Source organism: Solanum tuberosum, unplaced genomic scaffold, assembly GCF_000226075.1.
Source record: "Solanum tuberosum cultivar DM 1-3 516 R44 unplaced genomic scaffold, SolTub_3.0 scf00013, whole genome shotgun sequence".
Classification (NCBI taxonomy): Eukaryota; Viridiplantae; Streptophyta; class Magnoliopsida; order Solanales; family Solanaceae; genus Solanum; species Solanum tuberosum.
The window spans coordinates 406,520-429,525 of NW_006238940.1; the positions used below are offsets into that span (position 1 = coordinate 406,520).

General features: G+C 29.5%; 1 protein-coding gene across 1 annotated transcript; it reads left to right on the forward strand.

Moving 5' to 3' along the window:
* The first annotated feature begins 19,678 nt into the window (after window positions 1-19,678).
* Window positions 19,679-20,683, forward strand: LOC107062986 (uncharacterized). The gene is made up of 2 exons (XM_015314330.1): window positions 19,679-20,224; window positions 20,333-20,683. The coding sequence occupies exons 1-2, from the start codon at window positions 19,679-19,681 to the stop codon at window positions 20,681-20,683; spliced, it is 897 nt and encodes a 298-aa protein (XP_015169816.1).
* The last annotated feature ends 2,323 nt before the right edge of the window (window positions 20,684-23,006 follow it).

Sequence of the window (23,006 nt, forward strand, 5' to 3'; positions counted from 1 at the left end):
AATTAATGATTCGTAAACTGAATAAAACTTGTATCAATAATTAATTAGACAAGTAATCCAATCGTAACAAATGAAGAGACATAGTTAACTGCCAAATGAATTAAACTTGAATTAAAAATATATGTAACAAATGAAGAGACATAGTTAACTGCCAAATGAATTAAACTTGAATTAAAAATGTATTACACAAATATTAAATTTGAATTAGAAGCGAATTAAACATGAATGCAAAATGTAGCAAACGAAAGAACATTATGTGATTTGTAAACTGAATAAAACTTATATCAATAATGAATTAAACAAGCAATTCAATCATAACAAATCAACCAATAAATTGCAAAAATGAATTAACTTGTACTAAAAGTGCATTACACAAATATTTAAGTTGAATTAGAAGAGAGAATTAAGCATGGATAAAAATGTAACTAATGAAACACCAGACAATAATCTATAGAGTGAATTAAATTTATATCAATAATGAATTAAACAAGTAATCTAATAGTAACAATAATAAACTACAACATGAATTAAATTTGTGTTAAAAGTGTATTACACAATATTAAAGTTGAATTAGAAGAGAAAATCAACAATAAATGAAATACGTAACTAATGAAAGAAAAGACAATATTCTATAGTTTGAATTAAACTTGTATTATTACGTAACTAATGAAAGACAAGACAATATTCTATAGTTTGAATTAAACTTGTATTATTCATGAATAAAATATGTATTATATGTGTCTTAACGATGTTATAGATGTATTACAAGTGTGTTACTTAAATTATTTTGGTTGATATCACTAACCGATGTTATAAATGTATTACAAGTGTGTTACTTAAATTATTTTGGTTGATATCACTAAAAAAAGAGTGAAGTTTGTAATATGTATTATAAATGTATTGTTCATGATTCTAATACAATTTTAATACAATTCTGAAACATATCTAATACAACTTTAATACAATTGCGATTACAGTTCCATAAACTTCACCTTTTTCGAGTTTCAATCTAATATTTCTCCTAAATCAATTATAAACTTAATCAAACCCTCTTAAAATTGAGATATAAATTCCAAATGACATTTTCAATTATTTGTAGGATCAACCTATCCAAACTAATCACAAATTCGTAAAATTCAAATAATGAATTCAAAATTTGAAGTTTTATAATGACCATCAATGGTGAACTCTTGCTGCTGGAATTTTAGAGATTTGAATTTTCTGCTTGAAAACATGATTTTGTACAATTTTTTGGTCTTTCTGTTCCTCTTTTCATCGTGCTTTTTGGGTAAAAATAGTGAAATATGGGCAAAAACTAATTTGAGGATAGTTATTTAAATAAAAAATTTAAAGAAGAAGAAGAAGAATTATAAAAAAAAGAGGAGGATGATAAATATTGAAAGAGAAAGAGACGAAGAAGCCAAAGAATAAAAAGAAGAAGAGGAATAGGAAAAAGGGCTGGGGAAAAAAAGGCAAACCACGTACAATTTTCTCAATTCCAAAAAAAAAATGTTATATTTAATTAGAAAAAGTATGTTGCCATAGATGGTAAATATTTTTATAATATAGCATATTTATGTGATTTACCCTAAAAAATACCCCTTCCGTCTAATTAAAGGAGCACAAATGTCCTTCCTTTTAATGGACTGCCACTAGATCCTACTTGGCATCTGATATATCAAAAAGTTACCTACATACATGGTTGTCCATCTAGGCAGCCAACTGGCTGAAACACCTCCTTTAAATTGATGCCTTCTTCTCCCATTTAGAACTCAAATTTCAGATTTCTTTTCCAATTTCTTTAAAAAAAACTTTCTTCTATTACAATTATTTGTTATAAAAGAAATTATTAAATGATGGAAAGAAGGAGATAATTACAACTTAAAAGCAACATTATGATGTTAACAGAAACAAATAGATAATCGAATAATTATTGCTCAACTAAGACAACTTGCAGATGCAGTAAAAACATTCTAGTATGGCATTTTCTGATCTCTTTGAGAAATTTCTATTTAATTACAACACAAAAGCTTCTTTTTTGAATTCCAAAGTCATTTCCAGCACGCTTTGATCGCTACATTTCCAAGATTTTCTTTGAAAAGACAGCAAAAGCTTATAATCTATTGTAATCATTTCCTTCTATCCACCATTTAATTATTTCTTTTACAACAAATAATTGTAATGGAAGAAAGTTATTTTAAGAAATTAGAGAAGAAATTTGAAATTAGGGTTCTAAATGGAGAAGAAGACATAATTTAAAGGGGAGTGTTTTGTCCACGTTGGCTGCCTAGGTGGACAGCTATGTAGGCAATTTTTTGACACGTCGGATGCCAAGTAGTATCTAGTAGTAGTCCGTTAAAAGGAAGGTATTTTGTGGTCCTTTAGTTAGACACGAGGGGCATTTTTTATACCAAAAATAAACGGAGGGTATATATGCTCAATTTCAGATAATTCAAGGGTCATTTTAACCCTTTTTTGTACAATCTATTACAATGAATACGGAAGACCGACACCATTAGAAGATATAAATAAAAGATTTTTCTCACATTACACTTGATTGGCAGGGTGGTAAATGATAAGGGATGGCAATGAAGCAAGGTGGGGAGGTTGCGGGGTGAACCCCCATAAACCCGTAAAAAAATTAATCTGCCCTGCCCCGCCCCACATAACTAATTTACAATTTTTGATCCGCCCACCCCTCCCCACATTAAATCGCTTCGCATAAATTTTCTTATTATTATTTTTTTCACTTTCTTATTTGGCTTAAACTTCGATTATAATTTTTTTTGAATGTTCAATTTATCAATTCTATATATGAAATACAAATTAAAAAGTTAAACGCTTCGGTTCAAATTTAACAAAAATGTTTTTTTTAATAAAAAAACAAAAAATATCAACCGTTATACAGTAGAGGCTAGAGCTTAAGATGGAATAAGCTCTACTTTTTTTTCATCATTGAGGTCTCTCTTAAAAAATTTAGTTGGGAATAAAGTATCAACTATTATATACCATATATAGAAAGGAAAGAAAAAAACTTCAGTTTCGTATATAGCATAAAACAAAAAAAAATCCACCTCACCGGACCCAAAAGAATAGTTCTTTTCAACCCACACCCTCCTGCCCTGCACCCACCCTACACCCGCAATCATGTCCCCCCGCCCCATCCCACATAGGCCTAAATTTGCTCCGTCCCACCTCATTGTCATCCCAATAAATGATGGTCTTAAAATTTCAAAATTGTAAACCAGAGAAAAAAAACATACTTTCAAGTAAAGAATCTAGTGACAAGTTTATTTTTTATGAGAAAAGATTCTATCACAGATGTATATTTTAATCGTTTTGATTGACGAGCCATACGAATCAACATGATTTTAAGAGTAATTGATATTCTGAATTCACATGCTTAAATCAATTAAGACTTCATTTCTTTGCACTTAATGGAGGTTTGAATTTAGATCATTCATAATTGCTTACTTTAAGTAACTATTTGGTCTAAATAGATTTTAATCTATAAGATCTTGATTTTTCATATATATATATATACATATTATCAAGATGTATTATTGTGTAGAGGCTTTCTACTCAAGGTATGTGTAGCAACATTAGCCTTTCAAAGATGATATAAAATGGTCATATCGTAGTTCTTCAAAACTCAAGTCATCTACATTGCCTCAAGTTTAAATCCCTCTAACAAGTCTATTAGAAAGTCGAATTAGTCACTTTTAACTTAGCCCAAACAATGCCCAAAAACTCTCATTTCTTTCTTTCTTGGTCAACAACCAAACACATTTCCAACAAGTCTCTCTTCATTTTTTGAAGGAGCAGACAACTTCTATGATCAGTGAAGACCTCACAATGCACCCCATACAAATAGTGACTCCACAACTTAAGCACAAAAATCATAACTGCCAACTCCAAATCATGAGTAGGGTAATTCTTTTCATGGATCTTCAACTGTCTAGAAGCATAAACAATTATCTTTCCCTTCTCCATCAAAGCACCACCCAAATTGACCCCTCCGACCCCTTAAGCATCACAATATACAGTAAAGCATCACACCCTCCTTAGGATTAATTATTTAGGATAAAAAAACTCACAAAATACCCATTAGGTCCCTCAAGTCTTTTTCCTACTAAATAAGGTGAATAATATTTTTGTAAACACACATATTTTCAATATAACAAATCAGAGAAATAATTTTAAATAACTAACATCAATATAACAAATTTCGCTTAATTAATAACCAAAAATTATTTTGTTTGGAACTTTGTATTAGAATAGGCAAATAGCTATGCTATGGAAAAATTAACAGTTTTTTGTGACAAACTTAGAAGTAGAAAAACTAAACTCTTGTGCATATGATAGAAGAGTTATACGGTTTCTAAAATTGATTTATAAAACTTTTTAGGGGTGGTTGAAAGAAGGTTATGATTTTGAAACTTCATGAGAAAACTCAATAGAGCATACCTAAGATAGTTTTGTATTTCAGAGAAAAATGATTTTTTTATTGTTTTTGTTAAATGTAATAAGTTTTTGGTTCAATGAAATAAGATGATATATTTAGTGATTTTTCTTTATGAAGTTTTTTATTTGTTGTTGATTAGTTGTGAAGTTTATTTATTTGAAATTTTTTAATATAAGGAAAATGATTTTTAAAAGGTTCACTTACAAGTGCTTGTAGTTGCACAGCATCATAAATTTATAATCTCATTCTATTACCAGCTACACTTGTAGCAATTCATGGTACCTCAGAAAGCTCTAGACTGCATCCATAAACAAATGCTTCTTTCAGAGATATGATATGTGCTCTCATTTTTAAATTTCTTTCTCTTATGATTTTAAGAGTGTCATCCTCCTCTTTTGATATCTTAAAATTCTCATCTTTTGATGATATCTTAAAAAATTTATATGTTAGTTTTCGTTATATGCAATGAGATAATTGATCTTCCACTGAAATCCTCCAAATCCACATAAACCTTATCTATTGTCACAAAACGCGAAATCACCTCTAATAAAATAAAGTTTTTCAATAATAAGTTTCTTTTTTATACTTTTTGAAAACAACTATAATGCAATATTAGAATTACCTATGTCGTCATAATCGACGTGTTATTTTTAACATGAAAATTTGGATTCAAATTCTCCATCGCCTTGAAATATGGTAACCAACACATAGACTTGTGACAAATACTTGGCATATTTAACGTCTGCCATGTCAAATATATATATATATATATATATACTCTCTATAGCCACCATTTCATTTTATATTTTTCCTCATTTTTTTGATTTTTTAAATTCATTTCTTAATATAATAATCTACTAAATACCTCTAATGCATCTATTAACCTACAATTTAAAGAGGCTAATGAAAAGTTTTAACATAAAGAATATATTTATTGTTGCAATAGAAAATGAACAGTTGTAACGGTTTTGTAATCAACCAATTAAAAAAGTATAAAAAATTATGTAGGAGATCAAATAATCTGTAAGTAACTTGACAAAATGGAAGAATCATTGGAAGATAAGTTTTACTACTTCAAGTAAATTAATTTTTGAAAAGTTTTACTACCTTAGATAGATCACATTTTTGATTTGTTTGTACAAATAAAACTAGGCTGGAGAGCACATATTCTGAAGGTAAATTGACAAAATGGAAGAATCATTGCAAGAGCAGATTTACTCCTTTAGGTAAATTGATTTTTTGCTTTATTTGTGTAAATAAACATTATGCAGGAGATGAAATCAAGAACTCATAGCAAAAGATGTTTTACTAGCTCAGATAAATAGAAAAATTGATTTGTTTGTATGCATGAATTCGTTAGAATATACTTGTGTAGATTTGATCATTTTATGCAAACAAGCATTACAACAAGCGGATCTAGCAAAATAAGAATGAATCCTATTTAAGAATTCAATATACTTGAAGATCGAAAAACATCAAAATGTCTTCTAACATTCAACTTGTGAACCATGGAAATGATGTCACCATGAAATATTGATTCTCTCATTCTATTCTTTTTATTTACAAATAACGACAAAGCTCTCCGAAAGCTAATTTAGAGATGAGGAGTAGAGATCTCATAATGAACAAAAAATTCGCCGATTCCTTCACTTCGTCTCTTTTTCTAATGATGATGGAATGTTATCTCTTCATGAATTCTTTCGAAGATATTGATCTAAGAAGAAAAATCATGTAATAATCATTTTTCTTTAAAATAAAAGACTTTTGAAAGGATTTTGCACTATAATTTCTTCTACAATAAAATATATATTGAGAAGAAGAAAATAATTTTGATTGAGAAACTTATAGAAAGAATGATAAATGGTTCAAGGGCAAGAAGAATTATTTAGAGAGAGAATCAATTTATTTATGAAATTCCTATTAAATTAGGAAGGAATAAGAAGAAAATAAGGAGAAATGTATATTCTAATTCCTTTTTCTTCCCTTAAAGGAATTTTTTCCTTATTTATCTTTAATTAAAGTTTATTTTATTTTCTTTTATATATTTTCTATTGAAGTATTTTTATTTTCTTTTATATATCTTTAATTAAAGTTTATTTCTTAATTAAAGTTTAGGCCTGAAATTTTATTTATATCTTTGTAGTTTTTTTGTTTTTAAATTTTATATTATTTTTTTAAATTCTAAAAGACTGAAAATTTCACTTTCAAATTTTATTGAATATCAAAGTGGTCATATTTAATTCCATTCATCATCAATCATTCTATTTTTTTTCTTTACTTCCTTACCTTAATTTGATCATTACTCTCATTTATATCATTTCTTTAAATTACTTTTTTTTTTACTTTTTTTTTTGTTTTTTAATTTATTTATCTATAAGGTATTGAAATAATATGGAAAGTTATAAAAAAAAATGATTCTCTTTTCTGATAAAAAAAAGAATAATATGATAGTTTGAAAAAGAACGAGAAGGCAAGGCATGAAATTGAGTAAAAACTAAAAGGAAGGAAAAGAAAAGAAAAGGAAAAAATAATAATTAAAAATACTACCTTAAAAGAAAATGCAAAAAAAAAGAAAGGGAGTTATACGTTACTCTTTGTTTTATTTTGTTCTACTAATTACATCATTCTCTTTCTATTTTTTATTTAACATTAAAATAGAAAAAAAATTATAAAAATATATAAACTAAACTTTCAAAGAATATTTTGATTTTTATTAACATAGCACATAAATAAAAAAAGTATTTTAAAAATCAAGAATAGGAGAGAAAAAAATAATTATAATTCTTGATTAAAGAAATATTTTTCATATAATATTTTATTGATAAAAAAAATTAAGAAAGAATAGAAATTTCATAAACAATATTAAATTATGATAATAAGAAAGAGGGATGAATAATTTTTTTTTCTTGGGAAACTTTAAAAATAAAAGGTAGAAAGAAAAAGTAATAAATTGTATTAATGTGAGGAGAGAGATAAATAAAATATTTGATTTTTTTGAATTTTTAACTAATTTTTTTAATTAAAAGATAAATAATTGTAAAGAAGAAAATTTTCGTGAATAATAATAAGAATAAATTACGATGATAACGAGGAGAGATAAACTATAAAAATAGAAGGTAAAAAAATGAATTTTAAAATAATAATAAATTATTGTAATGATGAGGAGAGATGAAAACAATAAATTGTACTAATGGTAAGAAGATAGATAAATAAGGTAAATATATTTATCATAATTCATAATATAAAGGTGTGTACTATAAATATGTTAAAACAATTACTACTCATTAAGATACTATTTATAACTTCTTTTGAGTTTTTAAACATAAATATAAATAAGAATAAAATATTTAAAAGTCAAGAAAAGGAGAAAAAGGATAATTTAAATTCTTGGTCAATATATATATCAAGAAAAAAATTAAAAGAAAAGAAAAGGATTTATTTAAATAATAATATTAAATTAATAATAGTGATAATAAGGAGAAGAAATAAATAAGATTTTCTTTAGACAACAAAAGGGGAATTAAAAAAATGTTTTATAGCAACAACAAGAAAAAACAAAAAAGTAATTATAATAAATTGTACCAATAGTGCAGAGAAAGATAAATAAAATATTTAAGATCTATTTTTTTAAAAAGAAATTATAAATCAAAGGAAAGTAAACAATTAAGGAAAAAGAGAATCTTTTTAATAAGAAAAATTAATTACGATAATAATGAGGAGAGATCAACAAGAATTTTTATTTTAAAAAACTATAAAAGTAGAAGGTGGAAAAAAGTAAATTGTAGTAGTAGTAATGATAGAGAGTTGAAAAGTATTTACTATTTAATAAATTGTAATAATGGTGAGGGGAGAAATAAATTAAAAAAAAATTTCTTTTTTTTTGCAGATTTTATAAATCAAAAGATCATAAAAAAATTTAAAAAAGGAAGAAGATAAATGATATTCCTGACCAAAGTGAGGTTCTACATCAATCTTTTATCTTCCACCTTTATATTTTCCTAAATTGAGATATGAATCTTCAATTATAGTACTTAAGAATGATTAATAAAAAATTAATGTTTGTGCGTAATTGCAATACAAATTTAAAATTTTTCTTTTATCTTGTGTTGCAATTTATGAATTTTCGATGAATATTATGTATGAAAAATATTTAAAAAGTTATTTTTTTAATACTAAATTTACTTCTACGACTTTGCTACAATAAACCTTTTGTCTAATGACCATTTGTGTTCTTTTCATTTTGTTCAAAAAATCAAACACATCATATAATATATTTAATACTGTATGATCCATTTTTTTCAAGTGCATCAACAATTCAACAAAACGATTATGATTCAATTAAAAGAAAATATTTATTATTTTAAATTACAATTCTAATCAATAGCGAAAAAAAATTCACACTATATTGAATTATTTCAACAGTTATTATTACATTGCTTAAATTGTATTTAATAATAACTAGAACTTAAAATTTAAATCTATTTGAATTTGAAAATTAGAAATGATTCTTAAAGTATTTTTGATATTCAAATATAAGAAATGATTTATTTAAATATTTTTAATTTTTCTTTTCTCATCGCGAGAAGCGCGAACATATTCACTAGTTATCCTATAAATCAGAAATAATTAGTGAACAAGCTACAATAATTCTCATATCATGAAAGAAATTTTTAGTAGTAACTAATTGACGATTGACTTTAAATTTTTTGCCTAGAGTCCATAAATTACTCATTTTCTCATATATCATATATGTTCCCTTCTGTATATTCTGAAACAAAAACTTATTACTTTTAGCAATTACTGTTTGAATCATTGTCATATTATATTTTCAAGATTCTTGTTGCACATTAATCACTTTGACATTAGTTTTTTTACTCAGTTGTCAACCCTTAAGGTATGCTCATTTGAGTTTCTTACAAAGTTTCAAAATCATAACCCCTCTTTCGATCAATCCTAAAAAGTAGTCTAAACCAGTTTTGAAAACCCTACAACTCTCCTACCATATATGCACAAGAGTTTATTTTTTATAATTTTAAGTTTGTCTTAATTTGTCAAATAGCCACAAAAGGCTGATGCTTTTACCATAGCGGAGCTATTTGCCTATTCGATTACAAAGTTCCAAACAAAATATTTTTTGGCATTTAGTTACACAGAATTAGTTATATTGATGTTTGTTATTTTAAAATTATCTCTCATTGAATATTTGATTTGTTGTATTGAAAATATGTGTGACATAATTTTAAAGAAAAAAATATTTGTTTACGAAAATATCATTCACCTTATTTAGTAGGAAAAAAACTTGAGGTACCTCATAGGTATTTTTGTCAATTTTGTAATTCTAAATAATTAATCCCGATGAGGGTTTGGGCTTTAATGTGTATTGTGATGCTTTAGTGGTTGGAGGGTCAGAGGGGTCAGTTTGGGTGGTGTTTGGATGCAGAAGAGAATAATGACTGTTTATGTTTCTAAACAATTGAAGACCCATGGAAAAGTGTTGCACCCCTATTATCGAACCAAGTCAAAATAGTTTGCAACATAAAATGTCTACGACTTTGATTTTGAAAATTATTTAGTGTCGCCACCTAATTTTAAGGAAAAGATTAGGAGAACCATTCTTTAAATATGTAAATGTAAACTCTGTTTGATTTGCGAAACCGATGAAATTTTAAATAAGGATTTTGGTTAGTCGAGGAAAGGTGCTAAGTATTCCTCAACGCATGTCCAAAGATGGTCCTTAAATTCAGTTTAGAAAATAATTATGACGATTTTATTTATTTATTTGTTTTAAAAAAATTGTGATAAGTAAATTTTCATTAATTCGAGGAAAAGAGTAAAGTATGTCTCAATATACATCTATAAAAAAAAATAATTAATAATAGTATGTTTATCATGCAGTAAAATAAATAAGTAAATAAATAAATATACTTGAAAATTATGAATATTTTATACTTAGAAAATATAGATGTGTGTTAAATTCATATGAAATAAATGAGCTTATATAAAGCTATCGTATATAAATGTTGACTTTAAAGAATATGATAATTTATTACCTTATTAACATCTATAAAATTAAGATGTCAAAGAAATAAAATAACATATAGGGTATAAATATATAAGAATATATATGATGTATAGTAAACATAAGTCGGGCAAAAATTTAATCAAAATGGAGCTTCAAATATATTAAAATATTATGTAATGTTAGTAATCTTAAAGATATTTATTATAAAGTAAAATATGTACATGTATATTGTTCAAGACACATGAACGTTTATTATTTTATTTACATGTAGGGACAAATTTACAATAGATACATATGTAGTAACATAATATGTATGTTAAAGTGTAGAAATTTATAAACTACATAAAAAAAATAATCGACATTCGTAAAAAGGGATAGTAGATATGAGAAAAATATTATGGTATGTATAACAAAATGATACATAAAATATAGGGAAGGCTAGGTGTAAGAAATAAAAATAAAATAGATATACCTTGTGAGTATGACCTATATAGAGGGGAAATTCTTATCTAAAAGCGCTCTCAAGAAATAGAAAAATCCTACCGCTGTCAATCTTGATTTACCTACATTCCGATGGCCGCCGCTGCCAGTGGCCAACTTTCACTGGAGAAGTCAACGAAAATCACAAGTGACTCTCATACCATTAAAACCAATATCGTACCTTCATGGAGAACCACAAGTGATTTGGGAACAAGAGGGAGTGAATCAGATGACCGTTAATGAAAATTTGGAGTATGTAGTGATTGGTAAGTTCTCGTATGACTGATAGGATATACAAGAACTAAGAAGACTTATTCCCAAACAATGTGAACTGAAAGGTGAATACAACATCGGGTTGCTGAGTAACTGACATGTTTTGATATGGGCAATGTTATTAGAGGACTATATTCATTTACTATCAAAACTAGAGTTTTACATCACCCAGAAGAGTTGGTCTTATCTAATGAAAACCTTAAAATGAGATCCAATGTTCAAACTGGAGGAGGAGACATCAACAACGATTGCATGGATATCCTTGACATCTGTTCCTCCAAAAAAAAATTGGAAAAAAAGTAGTTTTCTCCCTAGCAGCAACAGTGGGGAAGCCATTTTAGGTGACATGGCGACAAGAAAGCAAACAATGCTGAGTTGTGCAAGAGTGAAGGTGGAACTTGACCTTCTTAGGGAATTCCCTAAGTGCATTAAGATTGGGATGAGGGGTGGAGAAGTGGAGTAAAATCAAATATATTATGTCCCAAAGTACTGTCAGTATGATCCAGGAGCACAATTTTGAACAATGCTACGTAGAACACCCAGAGTTGTATCCAAAGAACATGAAGGGTCGTGAGGAGGAGAAGAAGAAGGAATTGAATGGTATAAAGAAGGAAGTGGAAGGAAAAGAAAGAAGAGGAATTTGTGGAACAAAAATATAAGAAATGGGGAGGAGGCAGGAATAAACAACTAGAAAAGATTTGGAACAAGGTTGATATAATTACCGAAAATAAATTCAATATGTTAGAGCAGGACAACCAGGAAAAGGAAGGGAGCATGAAAAATAGAATTTGACAGAAATAGAACATGACATAGATATAAAGAAAGAAACACATGAAATTCAAGAAAGCGATAATAAGGAGAGAAGAAGTAGGACACAACCTGTATAAAAGAACACAAGTGCAATTGATTTGAGCAGCAACTCAAAAGGAGAAAACACAAAATTTAGAAAATTCTCATAAGGAAGGTAAAAAAGGAAGGGGTGGTAGTTGAAATCAATGAAGAAGCCTTGCCAACATCTAATACCAATAGTGAGAACAATCGGGGGAGGTAGGGCAAACAAAGTAAATACAACAAGAAACTTGCTAAAGGCAAGCTCAGAATCTAGGAGGAAGAAAATAGCAATTGCGGAAGGGCCGAAATTAATAGAGGAAGATGAGGAGATTTTGCAACAAAAAAATATACGGAGGAAGATGAAGACATGGAGTATAACATTCAGCAAATTAGTAAAACATGTGATTTATCACCAAGACACACTAATAGTCTGAAACATAGCAAGGAGCAGTAGGGAAAGGGCATCCAGTAGTGATCAATGATTGAAAAAAAATATCATATTTTGGAACATTAGGTTAATTAATACTCGAAATTTTTTGAGAGATTAATGGATCTAAATAAAAGACATTACTATTCCTTTTATAGCCTTAATAGAACCATTTCAGAGTCCGTCAGAGTTATATCAATACAAAAAAAGTTGAGTTTTGCGAATGCAGGGGCAAATTACTCTAGAAAAATCTGATTTTGCTGGAGAGAGGAGTGGGAAGGTAGTATATTACTGATAATGCTCAAATCACCCTCCAAAACTAATTAAAAGAGTGAGCAATCGTAGTCAGTAAAAAACACAACGAAGAGTCGGGGTCAAATCTCATAGGAAATGGTATGTCGTAGAGAATGTCTTATCAAGAAATTTAAACTTTAATTTAGCTCATTTGTAATAGTAAGAACAATTGGGTGGATGATACCACCAACTTAATATAAATCTTTGATTATCAACTACCACAATTAAACTAAAAATTAGACGAATCAAGAGTTAACCAAATATCTAGGGATGCGGGGATTGAAAATCGATATCACATAGAGGTAATTGCCTTGCTCTATAGTAATGAACATTCATGAATAGGATAAGTCATCTTCATTGACGCTAATCATTTTTCAATCTCAAAGCATTTATGCATAAAATCTCCTTTCGGTCTCATCTATATGACAATCCTAAACAACCCACTGATAAAATTTTAACGAGGCACATCATCTATTAATGGACATTCAAGAGAGAGTGTTATGAAACTACCAATTTTGGGGATGTCCTAGAAATTTGATCCAACTAATGAGTTTCCTAATTCACAGTGAAAATCAATCTAGACATGAAAATCAATAACAAGTGTAATACAAAGTTTCCCGCTTTTCTTTTTCTCAATATTCTTTACAATTATATATTTCATACTAGTTCTCAAATACGTGTGTTGCACGTGTATACCATGCTAATTAAAAATATAAGTGTGTGACGTGTAAAATACAAGTTTGAATCGATGAGCGGTGAGCATATTCAATTGATATTATTATCATTGCAAGACACATCATACAAAAATATTGTTATCAAGTAAATTTCAAAAGTAATACTCTAACGACTTCAAATGTACAATTCTTATAATATCACAACATATAATTTAAATGTCGGTACTATGGTTGCAAATTATTTAATGCCTTAAAGTTTTCGCCTTCTTTTTAAGGAACAATAGCCTCCACCTTCTAACGGATGCATACATATCAAAGTTGTTGTCAAAGGAGAGTTGTGTTTTGTTTTAATTGTTGAGAAATTCGATTAACATATGCTTTTCTTAGGATGATTAGTAGATCATTATTAATTTAATTATGTACACCTACAAATAAATAGTATTTATTTGTTATAAAATAATCATTATTTAAATATTTAATTTACATATATAAATCATAATTACATGTATATGTACCATTTGTCATCTTTGGCTTATTCAAAATTATTATTTCTGTCATTCATAAATTTTGACAAAAAAAAATATTTGTTAAATTGTATACATATAACTGAATTATGAAATACAACACAATCAATTGTGAGATATTAATAGTATGATATTGTCATACTTCATAAAAAATACAACACCTTATTATATCAGGAAAAATAATAAAAGTGTGCATTTGCTAGAATGAAAACGAAAACAATATAAATATTACTAAGAGCCTATTTGACATTGCTGCTAAAAACTACTTATTTCTAGAAACACTTTTTAAAATAACTTTTGAGAAAAAGAAAATAATAATTTATGTTTGGCAAATTCATTTGAAAAGTGTCTTTGATAAGCAAATTGTGTTTGACTTATTTTCTTTAAAAAGTGCTTTTGAGAGTCAAATTATGAAAAATGGCAAGTATCAATGTGCGTTTAATATTAAGATTATTTTATTGACAGAAACTTTTTTAAGTATCTAATACAAAAACTTTGATTAAATTAGAATGTACATAGATAAATAAATAAATAATTAACAAAATATATTAATATAATATTAACATGATGATTTAAATATAATTAAATAAATCAAGCAAAATAAATTTAAAAATCATTCCATAAATTAAATCACTACATACGAAAAAATTTATCACAAAAATAAATAAAGTCTTTCATACATCACAATTTTTTCAATAATTTCATCCCTAATTTTTTCACGCAATATTTTCATAATAGTAGAAGATTTGACTTGTATTTCTGAAGGTATCTCTGAAATCTTTAATTGTTACTTTTTCTCCTTTTTTTTTAATCTTGCAAAAATGTTGTTGTTACCTTTATTTCTAATTTATGTAAAATAATATATAAAATACAAAATAATAATACATAAACATAAAAATAAAAATAAAATAAAAATTTATTACATAAAAATAAAAAATAAAATTCTTAAATGAAACTTAACCAATCTTATGAGATATGCTAATTAATTAATAAGGAATATATTGGTAAATATCATGTGTATATGAAATGAGTATTTTAGTCTTAAAAGAATAATTTTCTACTTTTGTTTTTTTTTTTAAGAAGCAGAAATTTTTAGCTTCTATTTAAAAGCATTTTTAAGGATTTGCCAAACACTTAATTTTCTTAAAAAATATTTTTTTCCAAAAAAAACAAATAATATTTTTGGTCTCCCAACAACAATGCCAAACAAGCTCTAATTCACTATTGAACCAAAAATTATATACCGCCAAAAAAAAAAAGTGCATATAAAAGAAAAGATGACCTTCAATTTGTGTATATACATACTTATGGGCCGACCTAATACAAATGAATTGCGTATATGAAAATTTCAAATCATCAAATAAAAATTCAATGAAATAGAAATATTTTCAATCAATAAATAAATAGGAAACAAAAGTATTACACCCTCTTCATAAGTTCAACTTCCATCATTCACATAATTAGACATTAAATAAAAAGATCAATATATTATAAAACAGAGGCATTTTCATCAAAATAAAAAAGAGAACAACGCAAGTATTACTCCACTATACTTAAGTTTAGCTCAGTGAATTTATGATTGAAATATAAATAGGAAATATTACAAAAGGTGAAAAGACTTATAGTAACTGATTTGAAATATAATGTTTAATGTACGATTATGTCTTTTCGAATTTTCAAATATAGCACATAAATAAGAGAAATAAAAGAAAATTAAAAAGTAAGAAGTTTGTAACTGATTTGACATTATATTGTTTAATGAGAAATCACGTCTTTTTTAATTTATTCAGGTAAACATGAAATAAAATAAAGAATCAACAATTTTTGATCTATTAATATTAATGTGTGTACAATGTACATAATACTATTATAATTTCTCCCATTTGTAACTGATATGACATTATTTGGTTGCATGGTCATAATAGTATTAATAATTTATTTCGTTTCATTTAGTGAAAAGGTTTCTAACCGGTGACATTATACTATTGTTTAATGAGGAATTATGTCTTCTTGATTTATTAACGTGGTGAAAGAGAATATGAGCAGATTTTGATGAATAGAGCAACTATTTAATATTTAATTAATTATAATATATTATAATATTTTAATTTAGTATAGGAGGCAACATCGTAATCCAACTTTGAAAATAGAAGCTTTTCACTTTTAATGATATGTGATGATAATTTCTCGCTAAAAGCTTTGTGTAAGATGTCGTTTGGTAGAACGCATTAGAAAATTAATACATGCACTAACTTTGTCTATTACTAGTATTTTGTTTGATACATCTTTTTTAATAACTAAGTATCGCATTAGTTATACACTCTATTTGATATTGAGGTATGTATAAATAAACATGGAAATCTTTGATATTAACAATGCATGCATTAACATTATTAAAGATACAATTTCCCCTCAAAACCTTTTCCACAACCTTTCTCCATTTCTGTCGATGATATTTTTATAAACAAATATTTCTTTTAAAAATTATGCAATGCACGTTGTTTTTAACACACCAAATCAAACAATGCATAAGAAATAGTCTCAACATAACTAATACAAACATAACTAATACAAGCATTTAAGACTTGAATACTAAATAGTGAAGATTATTTGTTTTCTCAACATCTGATTGTATAAAATTGATTTTTATTTAAAAATAATAAATATAAAATTTAAATAAAATACTAAATTGATCTAATATTATATCAATAAAATATTTTAACTTTTTATATGACCATAAATGATAATTATGACTAATGATGATGATTGTGTATATCAATTTGAAATGTGTTAACTGATGACAGTGGTGGTTGTGGATAGTATCTTATGGTATAGTTGTTGACAATCGTCATTAATTGTGGTTGTTGGTGGGGTGACGATGATTAGTTGTGGAATGATAGTGATAGCCAATAGTTGTAGTAAATGATGATGACAATTACTGATATATAATATTGACTAATGTTGGTAATTATCGATGGTGATTAGTGGATGTAATAATGGTTGGCGGTGATAATTGCAAACGATGACTAATGGAGATGATAATTGATAAAGGTGATTGATGGTAGTCATAATTTGGCTAAGGATAGTGGTTGTGGATGGTAAGTGGTGGTGATTGATGATGGTGATAGTTGCGGCTAAAATGGTGATTGTGGATATATATGAGTGAAGATAGATAGAGTAGTGTTGAACTGTCATCTTTGTAGAAATTTTAAATAAAAATCTTAATGATATTAAAACTTTGTTAGAGATATGAACCATTCAAACTTATTTATACCCATTAAACAATTGTAAAATAAGAAATAAATACAATTAATAATTTAGGTGTGAATGATTAAGATTAGAAAATATATATTAACTTTTAATGATTGAGATCTCAATGATAAGATTAAAGCCTTCATTAAATGCAAATAAATAAGGCTAATACATGCATTACTAATACCCGCAATACTAATAGATCATATTCAACACTATTCTTATACAACCTACCAAACGACTCCTTAATTTTTTTAAAAAGAAAAAAATGCTTTTTTAGCAAGGCTATAAACCTTGAACTATCCCATTTTAATTTGGAAAATTTTCGCATATAGCCACTCAAAAATAGCTTAACTATGCTCCATAGCTATAGTTTGCTAATTACGATTCATAGTTACATGTTATAGGAAAGAGAGTGGCGAGCGAGATTGTGAGAGGGGAGGAGAGAGGCGAGTGAGAGAGGGCAGAGAGTGGAGAGAGGTTGAATTGTATATATATATATATATATATATATATCGGTTAGATAATTGTATATATGTAACTACTATGTATATGTATCAATTATTGTATTTGTATATCTACATACAACTTAAATATGACCGTTAAGTTTTCTGGGATCTTGAAACCCTACAACCATCATCATCAATTTGCATAGATCCGATTACCATGGCCGCCACGGCCACAGGTCAACCTCCTCCAGAGGTAGGCCAGCTTCATGGAGGCACGTATGCTGAAAAATTAAAACCAAAAACTGCCCATATTAAACCCATTCCGTTAAAACCAATAACATATTTGCATGGAGAACCACAAGTGATATGGGAACAAGACGAGGTGGAACAAATGATTGTAAATGAGAATCTTGAATATGCGGTGGTTGGAAAGTTTTCGTACGGATGGCCAGAAATACAAGATCTAAGGAAACTCATTCCGAAACAATGCGAGCTGAAGGGAGATTGTAATATAGGGCTTTTGAGTAATAGACATGTTCTGATCAAGGCAACATTATTGGAGGATTATGTTCATCTGTTATCTAAGCCTGCCTTCTTCATTACTCAAAATAATTGGTCATTTCCAATGAGAACCTTGAAGTGGGATACGTTTAATCCGGAAGAGGAGACGACCACTGCGATAGCTTGGATTTCTTTTCCTTCTCTTCCACCAATTTTTTTTGGCAAAGAGGCAGTATTTTCATTAGCAGCGGCTGTAGGCAAACCATTACAAGTGGATATGGCAACAAGGAATCAGACGAGACCAAGTTGTGCACGTGTTAAAGTGGAGGTAGACTTGTTAAGAGAGTTCCCAAAAAGAATTAAAATTGGTATGAGGATGAAGACTGATGAGGTGGTGAAAAAGTGGGTGAAAATCAAATACGATTATGTTCCCAAATACTGTCAGACTTGTATGATCCAAGGGCATGATGAAGAACAATGCTATGTTGTTCACCCTGATTTGCATCCAAATAGGGAGAAATCAGAATACGATGAAGGCAAGAGGTGGAAGGCAAGCACATCAGAAATACAAACAAAGATAATGACACAAAGGGGAAAGAAAGTGAACAACATCATGGGAGAAAAGAAGATGAATTCATGGAACAAAAACATAGAAAATGGGGGGGGGGGGAGCTGGAAGAAATAAGGAACCTGTGAAAGTGTGGAACATAGTGGGAATTGCAACAGGGAATAAGTTTAACCTGTTGGATTCAGGGAACCTGGTTCGAGGGGAAGATCAGATAGTGGAGAGGGTGAATGAGAAAGAGGCAGAACAGAAGAGTGTACAGGCCAAAGTAAATTCCCCTGGGAGGCAAAATAGTAATAACAAAGAATTGAAGGAAAATACTTCTAACAAAGGTATGGACAATACAGAGAGAAGAAGTACAACACATACTAAACACAAGTTAGGAGTGGATCGTGGCAGCATAACAAAACATGTGGAGATTCAATCTGAAGATTTACATGAGGTGCACAATGAGGGATTATTGTTGAAAAGTGGTGAGGAAGGGAGTAGTTATATGGCAAGAAGAGATAGCGTTACCACATCAAGGAAATTGTTTGAAACAAGTATATGAGAGATAAGGGTTAATCAAGGTGACGATGTAGTCATTCCAAAAGGACCAGATTTAATAGATGAAGAGGAGGAAGTAATGCAGCAGAGAAAAGATATCGAAGAAGACGAGGATATAGAATTTCATATACAGCAGATCAGTAAGGCGGGAGATCTGTCACCAAGACACACTAACAGTCTGAAAAATGGTGCAAGAAAGGGGAGACCTTTTATTCCATTACAAGTACAAACAAGGAGCAGTAGAGATAGGGGCACCAACAGTGATCAATGATTGAAAAAATGATCTTTTGGAATATCAGGTCCGTCAATACTCAAAAGTCCTTTGAGATATTAATGGACTTGAATAGAAGACATTATTATGCATTTATAGCCTTGATGGAGCCTTTTCAGAATCCATCAGTGCTAGAACAATATAAAATGAAACTAGGTTTTGACAAGGCGACATCAAATTGTAATGGCAAAATTTGGTACTTTTGGAAAGATGGATGGATGGGCAATATATTGTTGGACACCATTCAACAAGTTACTATCCAATTCAAACACAATAATAAGGAGTTTATTATATCGGTTGTGTATGCAAGGTGCAATGCTTTAAAGAGACTGGAGTTGTGGGAGGAGTTAGAGAGTATAGCGGAGAGAGTGCAATATCCTTGGATTATTGGGGGAGATTTTAATGTCATTTTAAATGAGGAGGAAAAGCTGGGAGGTTTAGAATTTTCTCCTAATGAAGCAATCGATTTTGCAGCTTTTATTAGTAGTGGTGCACTTTCTGAAGTGCGATGGTTAGGCAGTAAATTTACTTGGTGGAATGGAAGAATTGAGGAGGCGTGCATCTTCAAAAGATTGGATAGAATATTGGTGAATCAAGCTTTTCTGGATGTTTTTCCTTCTTCTGAGGTCCATCATCTAATTAGACAAGGGGTCAGACAAGGGTCTGATCATGCACCGCTCCATATGATATGTAACTCAGAAGAGGAACCTATTATCAAACCTTTCAGATTTCTAAACTTTTGGAGTAAACATAAATAGTTCAAGAATATAGTAGAGGAGAATTGGAAGGTTGATTTTGCTGGAAATCCATTTATCGAATTCCATGCAAAATTGAAAAAGGTAAAGAAAGCACTGTCAATTTGGAGTAAAGAGGTGTTTGGTGATATTTTTCAACAAATTTCCACGATTGAGGACATCATTAAGGTGAAAGAGGCGCAGTTGGAGATACAACCTTCAGCAACTAATAGAGCTGAACTAAGCAAGGTGGAAGCGGAATTAAAAAAATTACTTGAAATTGGAGGAGGATTTTTGGAGACAGAAAGCGGGAATGAAGTGGTTCATGGATGGAGACAGGAATACAAAATTTTTCCACTCGTATGTCAAAGGTAGAAGAAAGAAATTACACATGCCTGAGATGATCACAGAGCAAGGGGTGACACTGAGTACTAATGATGAAATTGGGGAGGCAGCAATTCAATTTTATAAGGATCAATTTTCTGAAGAGAGAAGAGTAGAGGAGTATTCAGTGTTGAAACATATTCCTAAGTGCATAACCAATGCAGAAAATGAAGTAATGACATATCTCCCTGATCAAGATAAAGTTAAAAAAGTGGTTTTCGGGCTAAATGGAAGCAGTGCATGTGGGCCAGATGGCTTTACTGGTCATTTCTTTCAAAGTTGTTGGGAGATAATTGGAGAAGATATTACCAAGGTGGTGAGGGCATTCTTTTGTGGCCAAGAGCTGCCCAAGTTTGTAACTCATACAAACTTGGTGTTGTTACCCAAAAAAGTATCAACAAAGCATTTCACTGATTTAAGACCCATAAGTCTTAGTTCCTTTATAAATAAAGTTATATCCAGAATGGTTCATGAGAGGATGGTAGTGGGGTTACCTAATCTTATATCACCAACACAATCAGGCTTTGTTAAAGGAAGGAACATTACAGAGAATATCTTATTGTTGCAGGATATAATCAGAGACATTAACAGGAGGAACAAAAATATTAATGTGGTTGTCAAGTTGGATATGGCCAAAGCATATGACAGAGTTTCTTGGATCTTTCTAACGAAAGTTCTGAGAAAATTTGGCTTTGCAGAGGCAATCATTGATATGATATGGAGAATCAAACAATTGGTACTCAGTATTAATAAACGGCAAACCACATGAATTTTTTCAGTCCTCGAGAGGACTGAAGCAGGGTGATCCATTATCACCAACCCTGTTTATTATTGCAGCAGAGGTATTAGCCAGAGGGTTAAATAATTTACATAGGGATGATAGCGTGAAGGGTTATGGCCTTCCCAAATGGAGTCCGGAGATAAATCATTTGTCTTATGCATATGATACTATTCTATTTGGCTCAGGAGACAGAGGTTCAATTATTAAAATGATGAAGGTGTTAAGAGACTATGAATTGGTTTCGGGTCAAAAGATCAATAAGGAGAAAAGTTTCTTTTACCTTCATGATAAGACTCTTTTGATTGTAGCCATTAGAATGCGTAGATTAACAGGAATAAGGCAAGGATATTTTCCTTTTACCTATTTGGGTTGCCCAATTTTTTATGGAAGAAGGAAGATCAGTTATTATACAAACATGGTTAAAAAGATTGCCATGAGGGTCCTTACGTGGCATAATAATTTTTTGACTTTTGGGGGAAAGTGGGTGCTTATTAACAATGTACTACAATCCATGCCTGTGTACATGTTATCTGCATTAAACCCACCCAAAAAGGTATTGGAGCAAATACATCAAATTTTTGCTAAATTCTTTTGGGGAAATTTGGGTGGAATTAAAGGAAAGCATTGGGTGACATGGAAAGAGTTATGTTTTCCAAAAGTTAAAGGGGGTTTGGGCTTTAGATCATTACATGACATCAATGATGCTTTATTTGCTAAACTATGGTAGAACTTTCGAGTGTCCACATCATTATGGGCAAAGTACATGTGGAATAAGTACTGCAAAAAGCTCCACCTTGTGATGGTTACGAGTTCTGGTGCATCACAGGTATGGATGAAAATGATCAACATTAGGGAAGAAGTAGAGCATGAAATTTGGTGGCAGATCAAAGGAGGAAATTCCAGCTTTTGGTTTGATAATTGGACAAGACAAGGAGCTTTATACTACACAGAAGGGGAAAGGGCACATGAGGAGGAGCTAGAGGTGAACGATTTTTATCACCAATGGAACATGGAATGAGAACAAACTGAGGAATTTTATATCTGAGGAAATGGTGCAACATGTACTTACAAACATCAGACCTAATGTTTCAGAGGTATATATTGATAAGGCTTGGTGGAGAGGCACCACCAATGGAACATTCACTGTTAAATCAGCATTCCATATGGTGAGATGCAAAAAGGCAGAAGAAGAATGGAGTAAGTTCATGTAGGTTAAAAGTTTGCCAATTAAGATTAGTTTCTTTCTTTGGAGAGTGTGGAGAAGGATAATTGCTACAGATGATAATCTTAAAAGGAGAAGGATGCAAGTAGTTTCCAAATGTTACTGCTGCGAAACTGGGGAAATGGAGACTATGTCTCATCTTTTACTAACAGCTCCTATAGCCCAAAAGCTATGGAAGCAGTTTGCTTCATGTGCAGGTGTCATTATAAGTGAGTTAACCTTACAACAACTGATTTTCAAATGGTGGGAGCACAGTGCATCAAGCAAGTTAGAGCACATTTTGAAAGCGATTCCAGCAATCATTATGTGGG

Bases quoted from the DNA above. Each gene is read 5' to 3' on its own strand.
- LOC107062986 (XM_015314330.1), top strand. From the start codon at position 19,679: ATGGAGCCTTTTCAGAATCCATCAGTGCTAGAACAATATAAAATGAAA. The intron at 20,225-20,332 runs GTCAGACAAGGG...AAACATAAATAG, and splicing joins ATCATCTAATTAGACAAGGG to TTCAAGAATATAGTAGAGGA.